The sequence below is a fragment of the Balaenoptera physalus genome (assembly GCF_965194825.1).
Source record: "Balaenoptera physalus genome assembly, chromosome: 1".
Lineage (NCBI taxonomy): Eukaryota > Metazoa > Chordata > Mammalia > Artiodactyla > Balaenopteridae > Balaenoptera > Balaenoptera physalus.
Window position 1 is genome coordinate 184474788 of NC_138882.1, and position 18110 is coordinate 184492897.

At 48.5% G+C, this 18110-nt stretch overlaps 1 protein-coding gene and 1 long non-coding RNA gene across 7 annotated transcripts in view; one reads left to right on the forward strand and one right to left on the reverse strand.

The window, feature by feature from the left end:
• Nucleotides 1-63: 63 nt before the first annotated feature.
• LOC309639831 lies at nucleotides 64-9762 on the forward strand. The gene is made up of 3 exons (XR_014251872.1): nucleotides 64-459; nucleotides 1604-1658; nucleotides 6486-9762. It is a non-coding gene; the product is annotated as an uncharacterized lncRNA (long non-coding RNA).
• Nucleotides 9763-9846: 84 nt separating this feature from the next.
• The window catches only part of LOC309639647 (forkhead-associated domain-containing protein 1-like), a 78900-nt gene continuing 70636 nt past the window's right edge, over nucleotides 9847-18110 (reverse strand). For 4 of the 6 annotated variants that reach the window (XM_082417100.1, XM_082417103.1, XM_082417104.1 and 1 more), the window contains one exon: nucleotides 14736-17032. In XM_082417100.1, the coding sequence (XP_082273226.1) occupies nucleotides 16910-17032 (123 nt within the window). In that variant the 3' untranslated portion in view covers nucleotides 14736-16909. The other 2 variants (XM_082417099.1, XM_082417102.1) reach the window with 2 other exon arrangements.

An 18110-nucleotide genomic window follows, 5' to 3' on the forward strand; every position in this document is an offset into this window, starting at 1 on the left:
CCTCGAAGGTGGGACTTACGCCCCTCGCTGGGCCCGCCCGCTCCCGCCCCGGCTCCCGGCCCTGCGCAGCCCGCCCCGCGCGGGCTCGGGCTCCGGCTCGAGCTGCGCGACTAGAGTGGGCCGGGGCCGCCGGGCCCGCCACCATCCTCCCCCGTAAGGTTGGGGGGCTCCCGTAGAACCCATCCCCCCTCTCCTTCTCACTGTGCCGGCTGAACGGGAGAGGTCGGGCTGGGGGCCGGGGACCGAGGCGGGAAGGACGAGGGGGTCCTTCCCTGCAGTTTGGGTGTGGGTCTGGGGCGCAGGGGGGCGCCGCCCACAACCCCTTCTCTGGAATCCCCACGCCGTGGAGTCGTAATCCCATGTCGGTGTGACACCCTGTCGGTTGCCATGGAGACGACTCAATGTTACACACTGTCGCTTTCGATGAGGGTTGCGGGGGTAATGAAGAAGGTGCACCCGGTGAGCAGGAACCCCCGTTTAGATGTAACCGCAGGTGGAGCTCCTGCATCTTTTGGAGAGGGATGCATCAGCAGCTGCGAGGGAGATGGCGCTGGGCCTCAGCCCTGAGAGGTCCTCGGAGATAGCGGGAGAGCGAGAGGGAGAAGAGCCTTGCCCTCTCCCTCTGGGCCAGCACATCACATGAATGACTTGGCAGAATAGCTGCTGGGCCACGCGGTCGCCTGAGACTTAATTTTAGGGGAACTGACAGGGAGATCTTGATATTGCCATTTCAGTGGGGACCCCAGAGAAGAGATGTCCTCTCCAAAGGCTCAAGCGATGGCGTGTCAGGAAGAGACCAGAGAGAATTTCTCTTCTGTGGTCTGGTCTGTCACCTTAAAACTGCAAAGCTGTGGACCTCCAGCAGCAGAACCACTGCGGGGGTGGAGTGGGGCTGGTTAATAATTCAGGTTCCCAGGCTCCAATCCAGACCGACAAAACTGATGTCTGGAATGGGGCCCAGAAATCTGCATTTTTAGCAGGCACCCAGGGGAGTTTGAGAATCACTACTGTGCTTTGTGCTTATTCTCTAAAACAGGGGTCCCTAACCCCCGGGATCTAATGCCTGATGATCTGAGGTGGAGCTGATGTAATAATGATAGAAATAAAGTGCACAATAAATGTAATGCGCTTGAATCATCCCGAAACCTTCCCCCCCACCCCGCCCCCATCCTTGGAAAAATTGTCTTCCATGAAAACGGACCCTGGTGCCAAAAAGGTTGGGGACCGCTGCTCTAGAATGTTAGGATGATGCTCAAGACCCCTTTGCAGAAGCATCTCCTACCAGTCAATGTGCAGAGAAGAGATGGGCTTAGGGCTTAAGACACCAGTGCTCTGGAGGCAGAGAGCACTTGAGAATGTAAAACCAGCAAGCTGTTACAGACTGATTTGCACAGAACAAACCCTCAATTGATATTTTTTGATTTTCCACAGTTTAAGAATATTGCTGAATTAATTTAAAAGGCATTTTAAAAATAAAAGAATTGAGAAAAAAACCCTTCAGGGTTCAAGAAAATATGAAATTTACATTAACTTATTTTTGAGATTGTTTCTGAATCCAATAAAGATGTTCAGCTTAAATGACACGATTTTGTTTTTTTTAAAGCTTGGAATTAAGTTTCTGTTGGTCTTGGGCAACTTGGTACAGCTACTTGTAAAAGGTAAGTTTCTATATCTTCCATATGTGTCCTTTAAGGACCCAACAGAAGCAAAATAGTTGTATTTTTATTGAATGCAAAAGACTAGGGACAGGGTGTAGATCAAAACTTTAAAAATTATGCCTGCAAATGCTTGGGTTTGCAAATTCTGAGCTTTCTTTTTAAAGCAGCTAATTACTTAAAAAAATCTGATGAACCTCAACTTGCCCCAACCTATGGTTTATAGCGGATCTGCATGAAATAGGGCTACTTTTTTTTTTTTTTTCTGGAAACACCGTGAGGCATGCAGGATCTTAGTTCCTCCACCAGGGATTGAACCTGTGCCCCCTGCAGTGGAAGCACGGATCCCTAACACTGGACTGCCAGGGAATTCCCAGGGCTACCTTCATTATGAAATGTTTTGCATCTGGGAGCAAACTTTTTAACAGTGAAGAGATTAGGTGAGGGTTTGCCTTCTTGCAAAACAATTTACATGTATGTGAAAAACCTGGGGTTTTGGTTTGAATTAATCACACAGGCTGTATGTATTAAATGCTCTGGTCAATTACCCATTTGGCTCCTGTGGACACAACCCTCTGGAGGGAGGGAAGGCTCCGTGATGCACAGTTGGGGGAATTCCAGTTCATTACCTACTGCATCTTGTAAAAGGGGAGCAGAACGCCCAGACCTTGCTGCTGTTATGCTCAGGCAGAGCTCAGGAAATGCTGCCGGATGGGTGAGCCCTTTTAACACCTCTTGGGCTGATTTTCTCACAGGTGCTCAGGGGTTGAGAGGCCTGAGACTCTGTGACCATGGAGTGGGAGCTCATGCTGCCCAGAGCTCTGCCTCATTTCAGAGGCCTTGTTGATCCGCTCCAAAGACAGAGATGCATGCTAGGGGCTGCATTTTATTTGAGCTCTTTCTTTCTAAGGTCATTGGACTTCAGGAAAAGCACTTATTCAGAAACCAGAGAAGTAGTGGGGGAAGAACAGGCCGGGATAACTGATGATCCCTGATTGCTGGTGAAACTTCCGGGAACCATCAGTTGCCTGTTCATTAGGGGAAATCACTTCTGAGTGACCCTGAGCGCTGTGTCCCAAGCATGGATTTGGGCAGAAAGAAACGATCTGGACTGGTTATGCATTACGGCATTTGGTCATGCGGAAAGAATGATCTTCAGGAAAAATCACACCCTTGGCAAAGGATTTTTACAGAGGCAGGGGTGAGAGAGAGCCAATTCTGACAAAACTCCAGCGACAAGGGAGCTAGGCAGACTTAGTCATCGTTGACTTATATTTCTTTGCTTCCTCCCACATCTACTTGTGTAACTGTCTTTTGAGGAGGGGTAAGGTAATATTAAGAAAAACAACAGCACTTTGAAAAAGAGGAGGGAGACACAGGAAGGGTTGGGAAGAGCTCTTGGGTGATGGGGGCAGATGGAGAGAGCTCTGAGGGGCATTCCAGAGCCGGACGGAACTGGGTGGTCCCTCCAGCTTGAGGTGCTGGGAAAACAAGAAGGGATTAGGGAGGCCAACAGAGATAAAAGTCAGCTCATAAACTACATCATTCACTTGGCACTTTATAAATACCAATTTACTAATTAATCATCACAAACCCTCCATGTTCACCAGCAAACCCGTGATGGATAGAGAAAGGTGCACAGAGGTCAAAGTTCAGGGACAACCCAGATACTCATTTGGAGCGATTGGAGGAGTGAGAGCAGGGAATGGGGTCACAGCCTGGTTGATCTCAGAGGCTTTCTCTCCTCCTGCAAAGTCTGGAAGCTGCGCAAAGGGGGGTGGGGTGGGGAGCTGTGTCAGGCAGGCGCTCATGGGACTGCTGAGCAGGGCAGGTGCAAAAGGGCACGATGGGGCCAAGACCTGCAGGTGGTTGCAGGTCATTAGAAGCCAACCTATCTCTCTAGTGAGCTCTCTTTTTGGGGTTATCTTGGATGCGTTGAATCTACTTGAAAACCAAAATTGTCTTGCAAATTATTTGCATATGCCCGACTGGACAGACTGGAGGAAAAAAAATCTGAGCGTGATTTCTGCTTCTGTTAAACCCCAGGTGGTTCTGTGTCCAACTTTAACAACTGATAGGCCTGAGTCTTAGCCCTGTTTTAAACTCTCAAAGACTCTGCTTGTGTGTGTGTGTGTGTGTGTGTACCATGTGGCTTAAAACTCAGCAATGTTGCATCTGCAGTGCCCTCCTGGACCCTTTCCAAAGATGGCAATAATATGGGCAGCTGATTTCGATTTTTATACTATTCTGTGAAAGCAGTGTGCGTCTACGTCCCGGCAATCAAGACCTATTTATTAAGTGTGTTTGGCAGCAGGCTCTGGTCCTGGAATTCTTCTGGTCATGGGCAAGAGTGGGGATGGCGGCGGGGAGAGCGGGACTAGCCAGTCTGAAGAGTGAGATCTGTTGGACCCCACGCTGGGGGACTGACAGAGGCTCTGACTGTTGCAGCTAAACCCGCCTCTGGCTGGGACTGAGCACTTATTACAACCCACAATGAAGCTGTTAATAAAATATCTGACGCCTCCTACCCCACCCCATCCCGGCACAACTTCCTGGGGGAAGGGACCTGTCTGTCTGGTTCAGCTTTGGCTCCTCAGTGCCCTGCATGGTGCCTGGCCCAAGGTCCTTGTTGGAGAAATCGGGGTTGACTGGACGCATGATGGCCTGCTCTGCCTGAGGGCTCAGGATGGGCTGGATGTTTTCTCAGTGTCCCCTCCAGAGCATCCGGTGGCCCGATTTCAGGTCTCAAGGTCACTGCCAAGAAAGAGAAGCTGCTAAAGTGACACCTCTGTGCACGCACATGACTCAACACAAAAGTTAACAGGATCTCTTGAACAACAAGCCTCTCAAGTGTCTGTCCCCTGCTCCTCTGAGGACAGCGTCAGCCGCATCAGATAGGGATTGGGGCCGGGTGACCTGCTGGTCCTTGGGCATCGATGTGGCCCAGAGGTCATTTAGAGCTCTCTGCTCAGCACACAGGGTGGAAGGAATAAAAGGAAGTTACGGGTAAACACTGCTTGTGGCCGCTGCAGGGGCACATGAGGATTTGGGAAACTGAAAGGAAGGTTGTAAAATGAACACAAGGCGGAGACAGGCAAAGTCGGTTGAAAGAGAGAGCATGGTGCCTAGGCTGGGAACACCTGAACTTAGATAGTAACTAAAGAAAGCAGGGGACTCTAAGAAGGGCTAGTAAACTAGGATGCCGAGAGGAAGGGATGTGTTGTGAAATCTTGGTTCTTTCAGGCTTGGTCCAGTGGAAGGCAGGTGTCCAGACTCACCAGCAAAGCTTCCTGTTGTCCAGATGCAGCACGGTGATGGTGAAAGGCAGTGTGGTGTCATGGTTAGGAGCTGGGTTTGAAAATCCCTTTGGGGTGACCTTGGGCAGCCTGTTTTACCTTTCGAGAGGCCTTTCGAATGGCTCTCTCCTCCTGGAGTACTTGAGAGGATTAAATGAGAACATTTATGTAAAGTGTTTCGTTTAGTGCGTGGCACGTGGCACGCAGTAAAAGCTCACGATGCTCTCAGTGATGGAGACGATGATCAGCTGGCTTCCTGGTAGTCGTGCGGCAGACAATAGCCATGCAGATATTAACAATCTAGTCTGGGTGAGAGTTTAACACGGGTTGGCATATCTGGCCCTCTGCCTATCTTTATAAATAAAGTTTTATTGGGACACAGCCAAGCTCATTTGTTTAGGCATAATGCTGCAATGGCAGAGTTGAGTAGTGATGACAGCGACCCCATGGTTCACAAAGGGAAATGGCCCTTTATAGAAAACGTTTGCTGACCTGATCCTCGTCAACCAGTAGATACCAAGCTGGTTCCTGGACTTCACCGAGGAAAACGATGTATTGGAGCAGTTGAGCACGAAGTCTGGGCTCTGATGCGCCTGCTCTGGGGCAAGCAACTTACTTCTCATCATCTTCACACGTGAAACAGGAGTGATACAGACAGTGAGGACTGAGCGGGATAACGTCTGGACCGTGCTTAGTGCAGGGTCTGATGGCTGGCAAGGATGCTCTAAAAAGTTGGCTATTATTAGCTATTAAACTTCAACTGTTGAAAGGCACAAAGAAACTCCCAGAAGAGGGTCACTGCTGCATGCAGCTCTCTCTAGAGAAGGTCCAGCAGTAATCTCATTGAAAGCCAAAAAAGAGGATGGGAATGTTACAGGTGAGCTCTCCCAGGCAACACACCCACTAAATTAATGATTCCAACTCCTTTGCAGGAAGGCAGCAGATTAGACCGTGAAAAGAAAGGGGAGCAAAGGTTAAGGCCCCAAGGTCTAGCACAGTATCATTAGTACCTGGCGCGTAGTAGGTACCTGGTGTTTGCTGGAATGAATGAAGGCTGGTTGTTTAACCATAAAAGTGATTTATCAGTCAAAGGGCACCTCTAATCTGTGACGATAAGACCACATCGAGCCAGAGGTAAAATTTCTGCCTCCGATATCTTTTTTTTTTAATTAATTAATTTATATATATATATATATATATATATATATATATATATATATATATTTGCGGCAAGCGGGGGCCACTCTTCATCGCGGTGCGCAGGCCTCTCACTATCGTGGCCTCTCTTGTTGCGGAGCACAGGCTCCAGACGTGCAGGCTCAGTAGCTGTGGCTCACGGGCCTAGTTGCTCCGCGGCATGTGGGATCTTCCCAGACCAGGGCTCGAACCCATGTCCCCTGCATTGGCAGATGGACTCTCAACCACTTGCGCCACCAAGGAAGCCCTGCCTCCGATATCTTAGGGTCTTAGGAATGAAAGCAATATGATGAGAGGAAACTCAAAACAAGGAGCGTGCTTATGTTTCCCACTGCAGGAGGGAGGCATTGCAATGGATTCCCGGGGAACAGATGGACAAAGAAAAATGTTTAAAAACAAAAGCAGGCACATAAGATCATGAATGGGCCCAGAATAACTCGGGACACTGAGCAGACGGATGCAGGCAGCGCATCTTGATGGAAATGAGGCCAAGCTGATAAGCCGGAAGAGTTTACCCTCACCTGGCTCCCTAACTCCTGCTTTAGGAAACTCAGTACGAAAAAGAGGAGCACATGGGCTTCCCTGGTGGCTAAGAATCCGCCTGCCAATGCAGGGGACACGGGTTCGAGCCCTGGTCCAGGAAGATCCCACATGCCACGGAGCAACTAAGCCTGTGCGCCACAACTACTGAGCCTGCATTCTAGAGCCCGCGAGCCACAACTACTGAGCCCGCGTGCCACAACTACTGAAGCCCCCATGCCTAGAGCCCGTGCTCCGCAACAAGAGAAGCCAACGGAATGAGAAGCCTGCGCACCGCAACAAAGAGTAGCACCTGCTTGCGGCAACTAGAGAAAGCCTGCGTGCGCAGCAACGAAGACCCAACGCGGCCAAAAATAAATAAATAAATAAATTTATGAAAAAAAAAAAAAGAGGAGCACATTAGCATTAGCAGATTTTGGGTTTCTTCTCATCGTTAGTGTATTGCTTTCATCCCTAAGACCCTAAAAAATTGGAAACCACTTCACTTACCAGGAACACACTTCGGAACGCGGATCCGGAGGAAGCTGTTTTTTTCCGCAGACACTTCATGACTCCGGTTTCCACGACAGCAGGCACTGCTGGCTCTGCCAAGTTGCTGGAGAAGGGCACCTTATCTGCAAAGTCACGAATCCAAATGGGCCCCCATTGGCAAGGGTGGAAGGAAGTTTTTGGGCTTAGCTTCTTGGGGGATCAGAAGATTGGGAGTTCTGGTGGGGGGACGGCAGGTACCTAGTTGTCCCCTGGTACGACGTCAGGGGAAAGAAAGGTCTCTGGTAGCTTCTCAGAGCTACCAGTTGGGGCTGTGCAGAGCGTCTTAGTAAATGCCATTTTGGTTGCAAATAACAGAAACTCAAACCGGCTGAAGCAAAAAGGGGACATCTATGGGGAAGAAAAGACGGCTCCTGCCTGTCCAGACTCCTCAGCTTTGCTTGCCCTTTGATTCTCTAACCTTCCTCATTTCCTATCAGTAAACTCCTTTTCTGTTTCAGTTAGCCACAGGAGATTTCTGTTGTTTGCAACCAGAGAATCTTGAGTGATACAAAAAGTCCTAGTGGAACCCAAGGGCAGGCATTGTACACGAGGCCATCCTAAACTAGCCCCAGCCAAGCCAACCAGACCAGTACAAGTGGCCAGCTTGACGCATGGAATCATGAGAAATAATAGTTGCCATTTTAAGTCACTAAGTTTTGAGTGGTTTGCTCCACAGCACAAACAGGTACATCTGACCACCGTGGCTTAAACTGATAGGGATTTATTTATTTATACAACAGGATGTACAGAGGTAGGCAGTTCAGGTGCAGTCCAGAGCACAGTGATGCCACTAGGCGCCCACCCAGGCTTTTCATGTCTTTCCACTCCATTGTCCTTTGAGGTGGGCTTTGGTCTCTTGCTTGTTACCTGGTGATCCCCAACATGGCTGCTCCAGCTCCAAGTCTGAGCTCCAGGAGAGAAAAAGGAGACAAGGCAAAGGGACAAAGAGAAAAAGCTTTCTCCTAGCAAAGCCTTGCCTTTAACTCCAGAAGGGAAGCCCTGCCCAGGGCCTTCACCTGCATGTCATTGGCCAGAACTGAACAACACAGCCAGGTCTAGCTGCAAGGGATGCTGGGAAATGAGGGCATTTAGCGTGCTGCTTATACAGTAGACGGAGGCAATGACTAAGGGACTTGTAGTGTCTGCTGCACTGTCTCTCTGGGGGTCGTCTTGGTTTCTTCTTCTTTTTTTTTGCCACGCTGTGTGGCTTATGGGATCCTAGTTCCCTGACCAGGGATTGAGCCCGGGCCCTTGGCAGTGAAAGTGCGGAGTGGACCGCCAGGGAATTCCCTGGGTCTTGGTTTCTTGTCTCTACTTGTTGCTTATCTATCCTGGCCATCTCTTTCCAAGACTGGCTTTGTTTCTCCAAACACGGTGGGAGAAACGGCCACCCCAGCTGGGAACTGCATCAAGACCTTCAGCTCCGGACCATTAATGACCTGTGTGGTGACTCCGTGTCCCGCTTCCAAATATCAAGGGCACAGGTGCTGATTGGCCCAGCTTGGGTTACAAGAGAAACCTGATTGGTCTGGCTTGGGTAGAATATCTACCGATCAGCCAATCACGTGTGGCCAAGAGAGCAGCAGTAGGTAGGGTAAACCTGGCTGGGGAATGTGCATTCTCAGAGAAAGGGGTGTGTGGCTGAGGAGACACCTAAAGAACCATCTAGTTCAAGGAGTGAAGAAAGGAAATTGCCTTTGTGGGTTGCAATGTTGATATGGTAAAAATTAACACGTCCTTTGAAAGACCTCAAATACAGTGGCGTCACATAGGCGTTACATTTAACTTATGCAAATTCAAATATTTGTATTCAACCAAAGTATTTTTTTTTCCCCCACACAATTTGGCTTCCAAACATGAGCCAGCTACTTAACTACTGCCTGACCAAGTGATCTTTTCTGGTGCTGGAGATTGCTGTTTTGGATTTTGGGGATATGGTACAGTATAAGAAATATCATGTTCTTTATGGAAAACTGCTGGGATTTTCAAGATCATTTTTAAGGTCAGGTGATGCTCACCCTTCTCACTGTGTAAGAGGTACCTTTAGTGGAAGAGCATGCAAATAACTTGTCCCATTTCCTTCTAGTTTTAATCAGTATAAAGAATGCATTTGGTTTTAAAATATCAAAATATTTTTATGGTGGCTTTTTAAAAATAAAAAATAAATGATACTCATGACTTCTGGCTCTTCCTCCTGTTTTGTTTGGTGGTCTTTGGCCGTATAAGAAAGGCAGGGAGAGAACAGATGGCTGGAGAGAAGGCAAAAATGAGGGTCTCTTCAAACACCATGGGAAAGGGGTGTGTCCACCTGGGCAGTGTGTGCTCTTTGATGACTGGGTACTTGGTCTGTCCTGATGGCCTGGGACTTGACCTCCTGGGCTGTCTTGGTGCGGCAGAATGGGCAGCGTGAGATGGAGTTAGAAACCTGGGTTCCGGACCCAACTCTTGAATTTACTAGCTGTGTGACTTTAGATGGGCCATTTAACCTCTCTGGGCCTCAGCTTCCTCATTTGTAAAATGGGGAACATAATGCTATTTACCTCCCTGGGCTTGGGAGAGGATTAGATGAGAAGTGTTTTGAAAACCGCAGAGCGCCCTATAAACATGACTCACTGTTATGGAAGCGATAAAACAGGTTGGTGTTCGAATTTATTACAATAAATTCAGATATAAATGCACTATACCGTGGCCCCAACAGCCCTGAGGTTACCATTCTGTCCTGTGGCCCCAGTACACGCCCTGGGTTTTCTCAACTGCGGGTTTCTCGGAGCTCCTTGGAGGTGTGACATGTGGGTTTGTCACTACCCAAACACATAATTGTATCTACTGGGCCTAGGAGTCTGAATGTCAAACTTATTCTTCATACGCCTGAGTATGTTTACATTCGTAATATCTGTGAAAAGAACCCCTCTCCTCACACACTCCAAAATACAGTGTTGTGCAAAATACCAGTCTAGGAAGCAACACACTCGGGTAGCAACCTTTAAAGTCCTAAAAAAGCGTCTTAGTAGTTTGACGCAGAAGAGTTACACTGACTCACGGAGGATCACGCGAGGCCCAGCGGGACGACGTTTCTAGTTCCTTCCACCAGGTTTAGAAAACAAAAGGCTCTGGCTGGATCTGCTGGAAACTTCTCTCTTCAGCATCTCCCTTTCTTGGTCCGTCTTTGGGGTGCCTTTTCTGGCTCCAACCTTCAACAAGCAAGAGCAACAAATGCCCAAACTCTATAATTGTAGGGAGATCCCCAAATATTTCTCAAATGGCATTTTTTTTTTTTACTCAAAATAAAATATTTGTTGTAAAAAATATTTATATATACACATAGACGTGAGCAAAACGAAGGTAAAATGATCCACCATTATCACACTACCCACAGGTAACCTTATTCACATTTTGGTGTACACTCTTCCAGATACACAGATAACGTGTTCTTCTTCCATTTGCATCTTTTTTTGAACCAGGAGTTTCTGATTATAGGCACATTCATTGGGATGGACTTTCTCTCGAAAAGCTGTTACTGAACTGAATGCCTTATGTCTCTGATGTCTTAGGAGGAGAAAATGCAGGATACTCGAGGGGGTCTGTCTAACCCTTTTCTGAGCACTACTCCTGGCTCCAGGCAGCCATGTGTGTGACTCTGTCCCTGGTCATAGCTGATCGGGCACTTGGCACGGGCTGGGCTTTTAAGATGGTCACTCCCAGGATTTGGGGTTACGGGCTCTAAGATGCTACTTGCTCCTTGGGCTGGTCCTTTGAACTGGGGGACCGTGAGGTCATTCCTTCCTGTCACATGACTGGAGAGAGCAGAGATCAGGGGAGCCATGCAGAGACACAGAGAGGAGATACGGCCTGTGTGTGTGTGCGTGCGCATGCTTGTGTGTGTGTAAAAGAGATGATGCCTGAGATCTGATGGCTTACCAGTTCTACTTCGAGGCCAGGCTCTCTTTCAGCTCTCAGTTTTTATGAGGCACTCACCCTTTATCCTTATAAAAGCCCCCTCCCTCTTTCTGAATAGGTTTCCATTAATTGCATCCCAAGAGTCTCTCGCTCACACAGTTCTGTATGTACTGTAGATGCCACTGTACCTTACAAGTTTCTTTCCAGCAGGTTTCACACTGCCTTCCTGCAAGTTTTTGACTCCAACACATGCCCCTGGGGGAAGAGGGCTGGTGGGTAGTCAGCTGGTTTCAGCTGGTTTCAGTCAGGTGGTTTCAGCTCTGCCACTGACTGCGTGACCCTCGGTTTCCTCATCTGTCAAATAGGGACCAGAATGTCCTGTCTTTCTCAGGGGTCGAGAGGAGGTTCTGGGTGGATTTCAATGGGAGGGGCTGTTAGGACCATCTCTGTAGCTCTTTTCTCTTTAAGACAGGTTTAGAAATCACCTCCTGTGCCGGACCTGTGCCAGTGGCTGACAGGAGCCTTGAATGTGTTTTGAGACTGCATTCAAAATCATTTCAAGGAAAAAAAAAATCATTTCAGGGTAAGAAAGGCTAACATCTCTACACTAGCCCACAAAGTAAATCTTGGCGGGAATGCCCAGATAAAAGGAAAACAGACAGGAGATGTTGAAAATCTTTTGCCTCTAAACCACTTTTCCTTTGTATCCTTTTTTATTTGATTTTCAATAAAATTGCTGGCTCTGGGTGGTTCCCAGATGCCAGTGCCCTGACCCGGTGTGGGGCTGGCTGTCGGAGTTGGAGTCTGGGTGTTTGTTAAAAAATAAAGATTCCTTCGTCCCAGGGTCCCCCGAGCCCCAGGTCTGCCACGAGCTTGGGGTGGGAAGCACCACAGAGCAAGCTTTGGTCCACTTTTTTGAGTCGGGGGTCAGGGGCAGCAGAAGGCAGACGGGATGGCTGAACTGGGAAAAGGAAGAGATGGGGAATGGGAAACGTGAAAATGCAAGTGTGGGCCCGAGGGTTGGGGGAACCTGGCAGGGTCCGTCTTGAACCCGTGACCACAGGCAGCGACACGCATTCAGCCTGAGTGTTTGGAACCACATGCCCCGTCCTTAGAAGGACAAGGCAGGGGTAGAAGCCCCTCATTTAAAGAACAACATCCAGATTGGAAATTTGGAAATTAACTGGAAATTAACTCAGGGCATACTGGAGTGGCTGCTTTGGGCATCTGCAAGCATCGGTTCTAGAAAGATCCCAGTTCATTCCCACATCACCTCAGGTCTTGGTTTTAAACATCCCCCTTTCAGGGAGACCTCTCTTGGCCCTTGACCTGGGAGGTGGGGGAGGGAGGTCCCTGTGAAATATGCTCCTGAGCTCAGTGCACTGGCCTTTGTCCTCAAAAAGTAGTTATTTAGTCATTATATTTATTTATTTATCCCAGAATAAAACCCAGAAAGACAAGGAGTTTTGTGTGTTTCTTCACTGATCTAACCCAGTGTTTCTCACCCTTTTTTTCAGTATCGTTCTTCCCCTAAGGAGCCTTCTTGGGCATTTTTTCCTAATTGCTCTCACCTCCATAAAATTTGAATATTACAGAGAGCGCTGTGTGTACGTCTGCGCTTTATACATTAAAAAAGTAGAGTTTTGGCCTCGCAGGTGTGATATGGCTCCCACTGAGAACGGGATTGAACCTTAACACCTGGACAGTACCCGCCATATCGTAGGCTCTCAACAAATATTTGTTGAATGAATGAGGGCTGGAATCGTATCGTCTCGTTCATTCTTCTATCCCCGGTTCCTACCACAATATGTGGCCTAGACTAGGTATTCAATAAATATTTGTCAACTAGAAGATTTTCCCCTTTAGCATATGACTGACAAACAATTATAGAAGACTGTTAGCTGCAATGGAAAAAAAATATAAAATCGATGAATGGCATTTGGAGGACAGAAAACAAAAAACCAGAGGGTCTTAAAAAGGTAGGAGGTGTTAGTTCTGAAGTTTGTTAGAGATGGAGACTCTCTTATGAGTGGGCGAGACAGAGCAGATTTTACACGTCCCATCCTTTTCAAGGTGGTCCTGGTGACTCCATCCCCTGAAGGACTCCAGGCCCACTCTTGAGGATGGAGTCGCCCAAGTTACACTTGGCAAGGAACCTGGAGGAAACCTTTCTGTACCGAGGAGATCCTAGACACCAAACTTCTAAGCTCAGGCTGGAGGGCAGGGAGAATAGGAAGCTGGCTCTTTGCTCTTAGCCGAAGCACGATCTGCCCCGCTTCTGTTAAAGCCAGAGGCAGCGTGAAGTTCCAGGGGGTCTCACATCTCAGAGAAGCACAGTGTTCCCACAACATCCGGGACCCATCCCAATATCTCCTCTGCCATTTTACATCCCCAGGTGGTCCTCAGACAAAACCTAGATGTAGGGCAGTTTCTGCCTCCTCCCAGCTCAATCCTATATGTGAATGAGTAAGTAACAAACTTCCAGTCATTTCCACTTTGCAGGGTGGCAAACGTCTCAGATCAAGTGGGGCCCTCAGGATGCTCTCTATCCTCTTAACATCCTGCTCTGGGTAGTAACCACCTTCTGGTCTCAGCACAAGGATGCTGGTTGAGAAGCTTCTATTTTCCAAATATATCCCTCACCTAGAATATCTTCGTTTCTTCCCATGATAATTTGGTTGCCTCAGCATGACTGTGGCCTTTTATCAAACTTGAATGTCTCCTCTCTCATATTCAACCAAAATGTGTTTGGCTTTCAAGCTTCCTGAGAGCTCGCTTCTACTGTCTGCAAAGTGGGAACGTGGATTGGCTTAATTCCAGTTCCAGGGCTGATTTGTCAATGGCAATGTTTCAACATGTTCAAGATTTCATAGTCTTAATTCTCAACTTTTAAGAGAATTCTAGAGGATGCTTCCTTGAAATTTAAGAGAAATGCCACTGGAAATGTATCAGGTTTATTACCTGGAGGTTTATAACCTAAAGGAGGAAAAGCTAGCACTCACCTGGGTGTCAGATCTGCACTGATTCCCAGCTCTCCTACTGAGCTGTGTGGCTCTGGACAAATAAAGTCTCTGAGCCTCAGACACCTCATCTATAAATTGGGTATAATAACAACACCCACCCCATAGGGTTGCTGTGAAGCTTAAATGAGATACTGCACGTCGAGTGTTTGGCTCTGTGCCTGGCACATGCCAAATGCTCAGTACATAATAGATGTGGGATAACTGTCAACTGGGCTTCCTGCTGACGTTCTATGGTTTTCTCTCGTCTCTCTTCTGGCTCACCTGGAAATTTGAGTTCTGCATCTTTGAGTTCTTCACCATCTCTACAAACATTCGTCTCTTTAATACAGAGAGAATATTGACAAAATTTAGCTTATGTTCTTCTTTGCCTTTTGCATCAGAGAAAAATGGATTTTTCTCAACTTTCAGATGCTACCCATTTGGATGGAATGTTGAGCCTTCCTAGGTGAGGAGGTGAGGATGGAGGTCTGCAGAAGGGGGTGTGGCTTTTGGGCAATGCTACACTGTCCTGCTGAACCTCTTAGGGAATCTCTGTTCCAGATTCCAGCAGAGAAGGAGGTGGTCAACCAAGAAGGCTATGAAGGATACTGTAATCCTTCCTGGAGGACAGATCTGCTTTAGCTGGAAGCAGAGCCTCCTAGATCAGTGAAAGAGGCTGTAGATGTCCAGCGGGTTTCCACCCAGTGGAAATGTTGAAAGCCCCAGTGGCTAACCTCCCTGGCAGGGACCACAGGGGCCTGTTGGGAAGCCAGCATCACTGAACATCTGGAGCTTGCCACTCCCCTGGGGTTTGATGACTGTTGCGGACCCTGATCCGCTCAAGACCCCGCACCTCAGGGAAAGCTCATCAAAGAAAGAGCAGCCCCTAAGCACTGGAGACACAAAAGTGAGAGGGAACTGGGGTCTCCCTTGCAGACTGACACTCCGCAGGTGAACGTGCAGTGGTGTCAGGAAGGAGACTTTCTCCGAGAGCCCTGAGCATCCACCGGGGTCGCCAACCTGGTTCCTACAGGGGCCAGGAAAGTAAAAGAAGTGGGTGAAGTGAGCTGGGGTGATGGTGGACAGCAGCAAACACACGAGCCCAGCGCCCTTCTAAGGGGCCTGGAGGATGGAGGCTTGTGATGGTGGCTTGTGGGTCTGTGGGCCTAGGGTCGCCAGATCCTCCGAGTTTCCCAGAGAAGCTGGAAATCCAGAGTATTCCAGGAAACTGCCCTATTTTGAAATGTAACTTAAAAAAAAATCCCATGAGCCAAATGGAATATGTCTGTGGACTGCCCTCTTGTGACACCTGCTTCAGAACCTCCCTGCTTGGTGTCTAGTTGGTGCTCAGTAAATGTTGGAGGCGTTGCCGGATAAAATACAGGATGCCCAGTTAAATCTGAATTTCAGAATGAAGCCAACAAACTTTTTAGTGTGAATACGCCCCGTGTAATATTTAGGACATTTATACTGAATAGCTTTTGTTGTTTATCTGAAACTAAAACTTAACTGGGCATCGTGTTTTTTGTTTGTTTGTTTTCCCCTAAATCTGGCAACCCTACTGGGTAGTCACAAAACTCATGGAGGAAATAAGGCTGTCTTTTGGGACAGGGCATGGGTGCTTACAAGACTCTTCCATTCTCCCAGAAGGATGCTAAGTCTACCCTCAGAGGACTGTCCGTGAAGGCCGATGGGCCCGTATTGAACCGACAGGTGCCCTCCAGGCATTTTCCATGGAGAAGGCCTCGAGCCTGCAGCCACTCAGTATTTATCACAAGCTCAGTTGAGACAGTCACTATCCAAATTCCCAGATGTTATAAAGCAGGGGTTAGTTTTAAACCAACAGCCTTCTTCTCTCCCACCCCATCCCGCTCCCCCCCCTTTTTTTTGCAGAACCGTTTACCCAAGCAAAATCCCATGAGGAACTTGGGGTATAAGATAATGGAGAGCTTCTCTGGTGGGAGAAAGGTGTGTGTGCTTTGAGAGTCACACCCTTCCATGGTACCCAAAGGCTCCAGGGAACCCCAGTTTGAACATTGCTGCAAAATTCCTTCCTGGATTAAGTTCAATCAGTGGGCAGCTGGGCACTGAAGGGCAGAGCCTGGCCCCTCCCTGTGCACCTGCTTTTCCTGAACTTTACTGAACTCACTGGGATGTGATGACATCAGTCTGTCTCAAGAGCTGTGCACAGATGTGGCCCAGCCAACACCGCGTTGCCGTTCTCAGGGGTGCTGTCCATTATATCACACAATGTCCTCTCTGGGGGAAAATCCAGTATTGTCTTTGTTCTGTGAACACTTCTGAGCATCACATCTATCATATCTCATGGATGCTGTGAACTCTGGACCACACTGGGTTTTCCATTTCCCATGGGCTGCCAGAAAGCCCACCATCAAATGGGGCTCCCCTTTGGCAGGTGAAGGGATCGTTATAATAGGCACTTTCATCCTTATTTCTGGCTCCATTTTGTATCACTTTCCCCCCTTCTTTCACCCACATACTTCCTTCTTAGGGCAGGGGTTCCTGGGATGCCCCACTCCCCCCCCTTCTCCTTTTCTTATGATTTTGTCTCTATGTCCCCAAATCATTTAGCACCCAGGATGGTTGCACTGCCCTTCTGCCTTCTCTCACCTCCAGATACTGGGTCCCTTAGGTCATTTGTTCAGGAGAAGGGATGGGGGCAGGGGCTGGGGTGGGGGAGGGGAAGGAACTGGAGGTGTGTGGGTGTCTCTTGGGCCACCCACGCTGGCATTTACACTCCATAAGTTCTTACCCTTTGAAAATAAGGTACCTACTTTGTGTCTGGCTGCAAGATCAGAAAACCTCTCCATACCTGCCTCTCTTTCTCTTTGAAGGAACAGTTGCAAGGTGCTGATTCTTTGGCATTTCTCTGTACGAGATCCTCTAAACGTTCCTGAGTGAAAATACCAGGTGAGCACGACAGCGTTTAATGCATCCCCACCTGTTCCATTCGGGGACGCACCTCTGAGGTTTCTAGGAGACGCTGGGATTCACTGGGATTGGTGGGTAGAAGAAGGGGGTGGGTGAGGGTCTTTTTCTTTAGTCTTCTTCTACCTGTATGCTGCATAGGCCTGGCCACATGGTTCTACTTCATCACTGTGGGCGGAAGAGTACCACCCCAAGCCCCTCCCATCCCACGCTCCTCCTACACAACATCTACCAATTTCTACTTCCTGGTCAAAAACACACAAGTGGCACGGAGGAAACCAGAATCTTGAGAATACCTGGGCCTAAGGAAATCTTGCAAGATAGTGAGTTAAATAGAATAGTGAGGATAATGACGATGGTGGGAGATCATGTACGCTTTGTGGTCTTATGTGCTAAGGGTTTTGTATACAAGCTCCCATTGAACGGAAGGCTACGAGCTAGGTGCCATTTTTATTCTCATCTTAAAGAAGAGGGATCTGAGCGAATTAAGCAGAGGGAAGGTTAGGGGGTTTTCCTGGCTGAGACCACAAGGCAAAGCGGTGGTCACGCCCCCTAGCCAGGACTTGATTGGCTGGAGATTTGATTGGCAGGAGAGCTGAGCGGCTTCTCCTGCCAGAAACAGCCAGTGCCCTTCAGCCTTTCTTACACTTCAAGCCCCAAGAAAGGGCTTGCGTGCTTCTCAAGTGGCAACTTCTGTGCATTTAAAAATTTCCTATTGAAAATCCCAGCCTTAGCCCATTCACAAAAGGTATCTGGGTCCTTTCTTGGCCGTGGCCCTAGTCGTATTCACCAAAGAGAAGAGCGCGTCCCATAAGAGCTGCCGGCTTTGGGAGGACCGGGGAAGGCGTCAGCTGGCAGGAAGCTCCCTGAAAGAAATAGAGGAATCCCCACCCATCCATGAGCTGCCTATTCTTCCCCCTTAGAAACCGGGCTTGCGATGTGCCAGGCACTGCAGGCATTTTGCCATTTAACCCTCCCGCTGCCCCACGGAGTAGGCCCCTTGTTGACAGTTCTGGTTGCTGTTGTTGAGGAACCTGCGATAC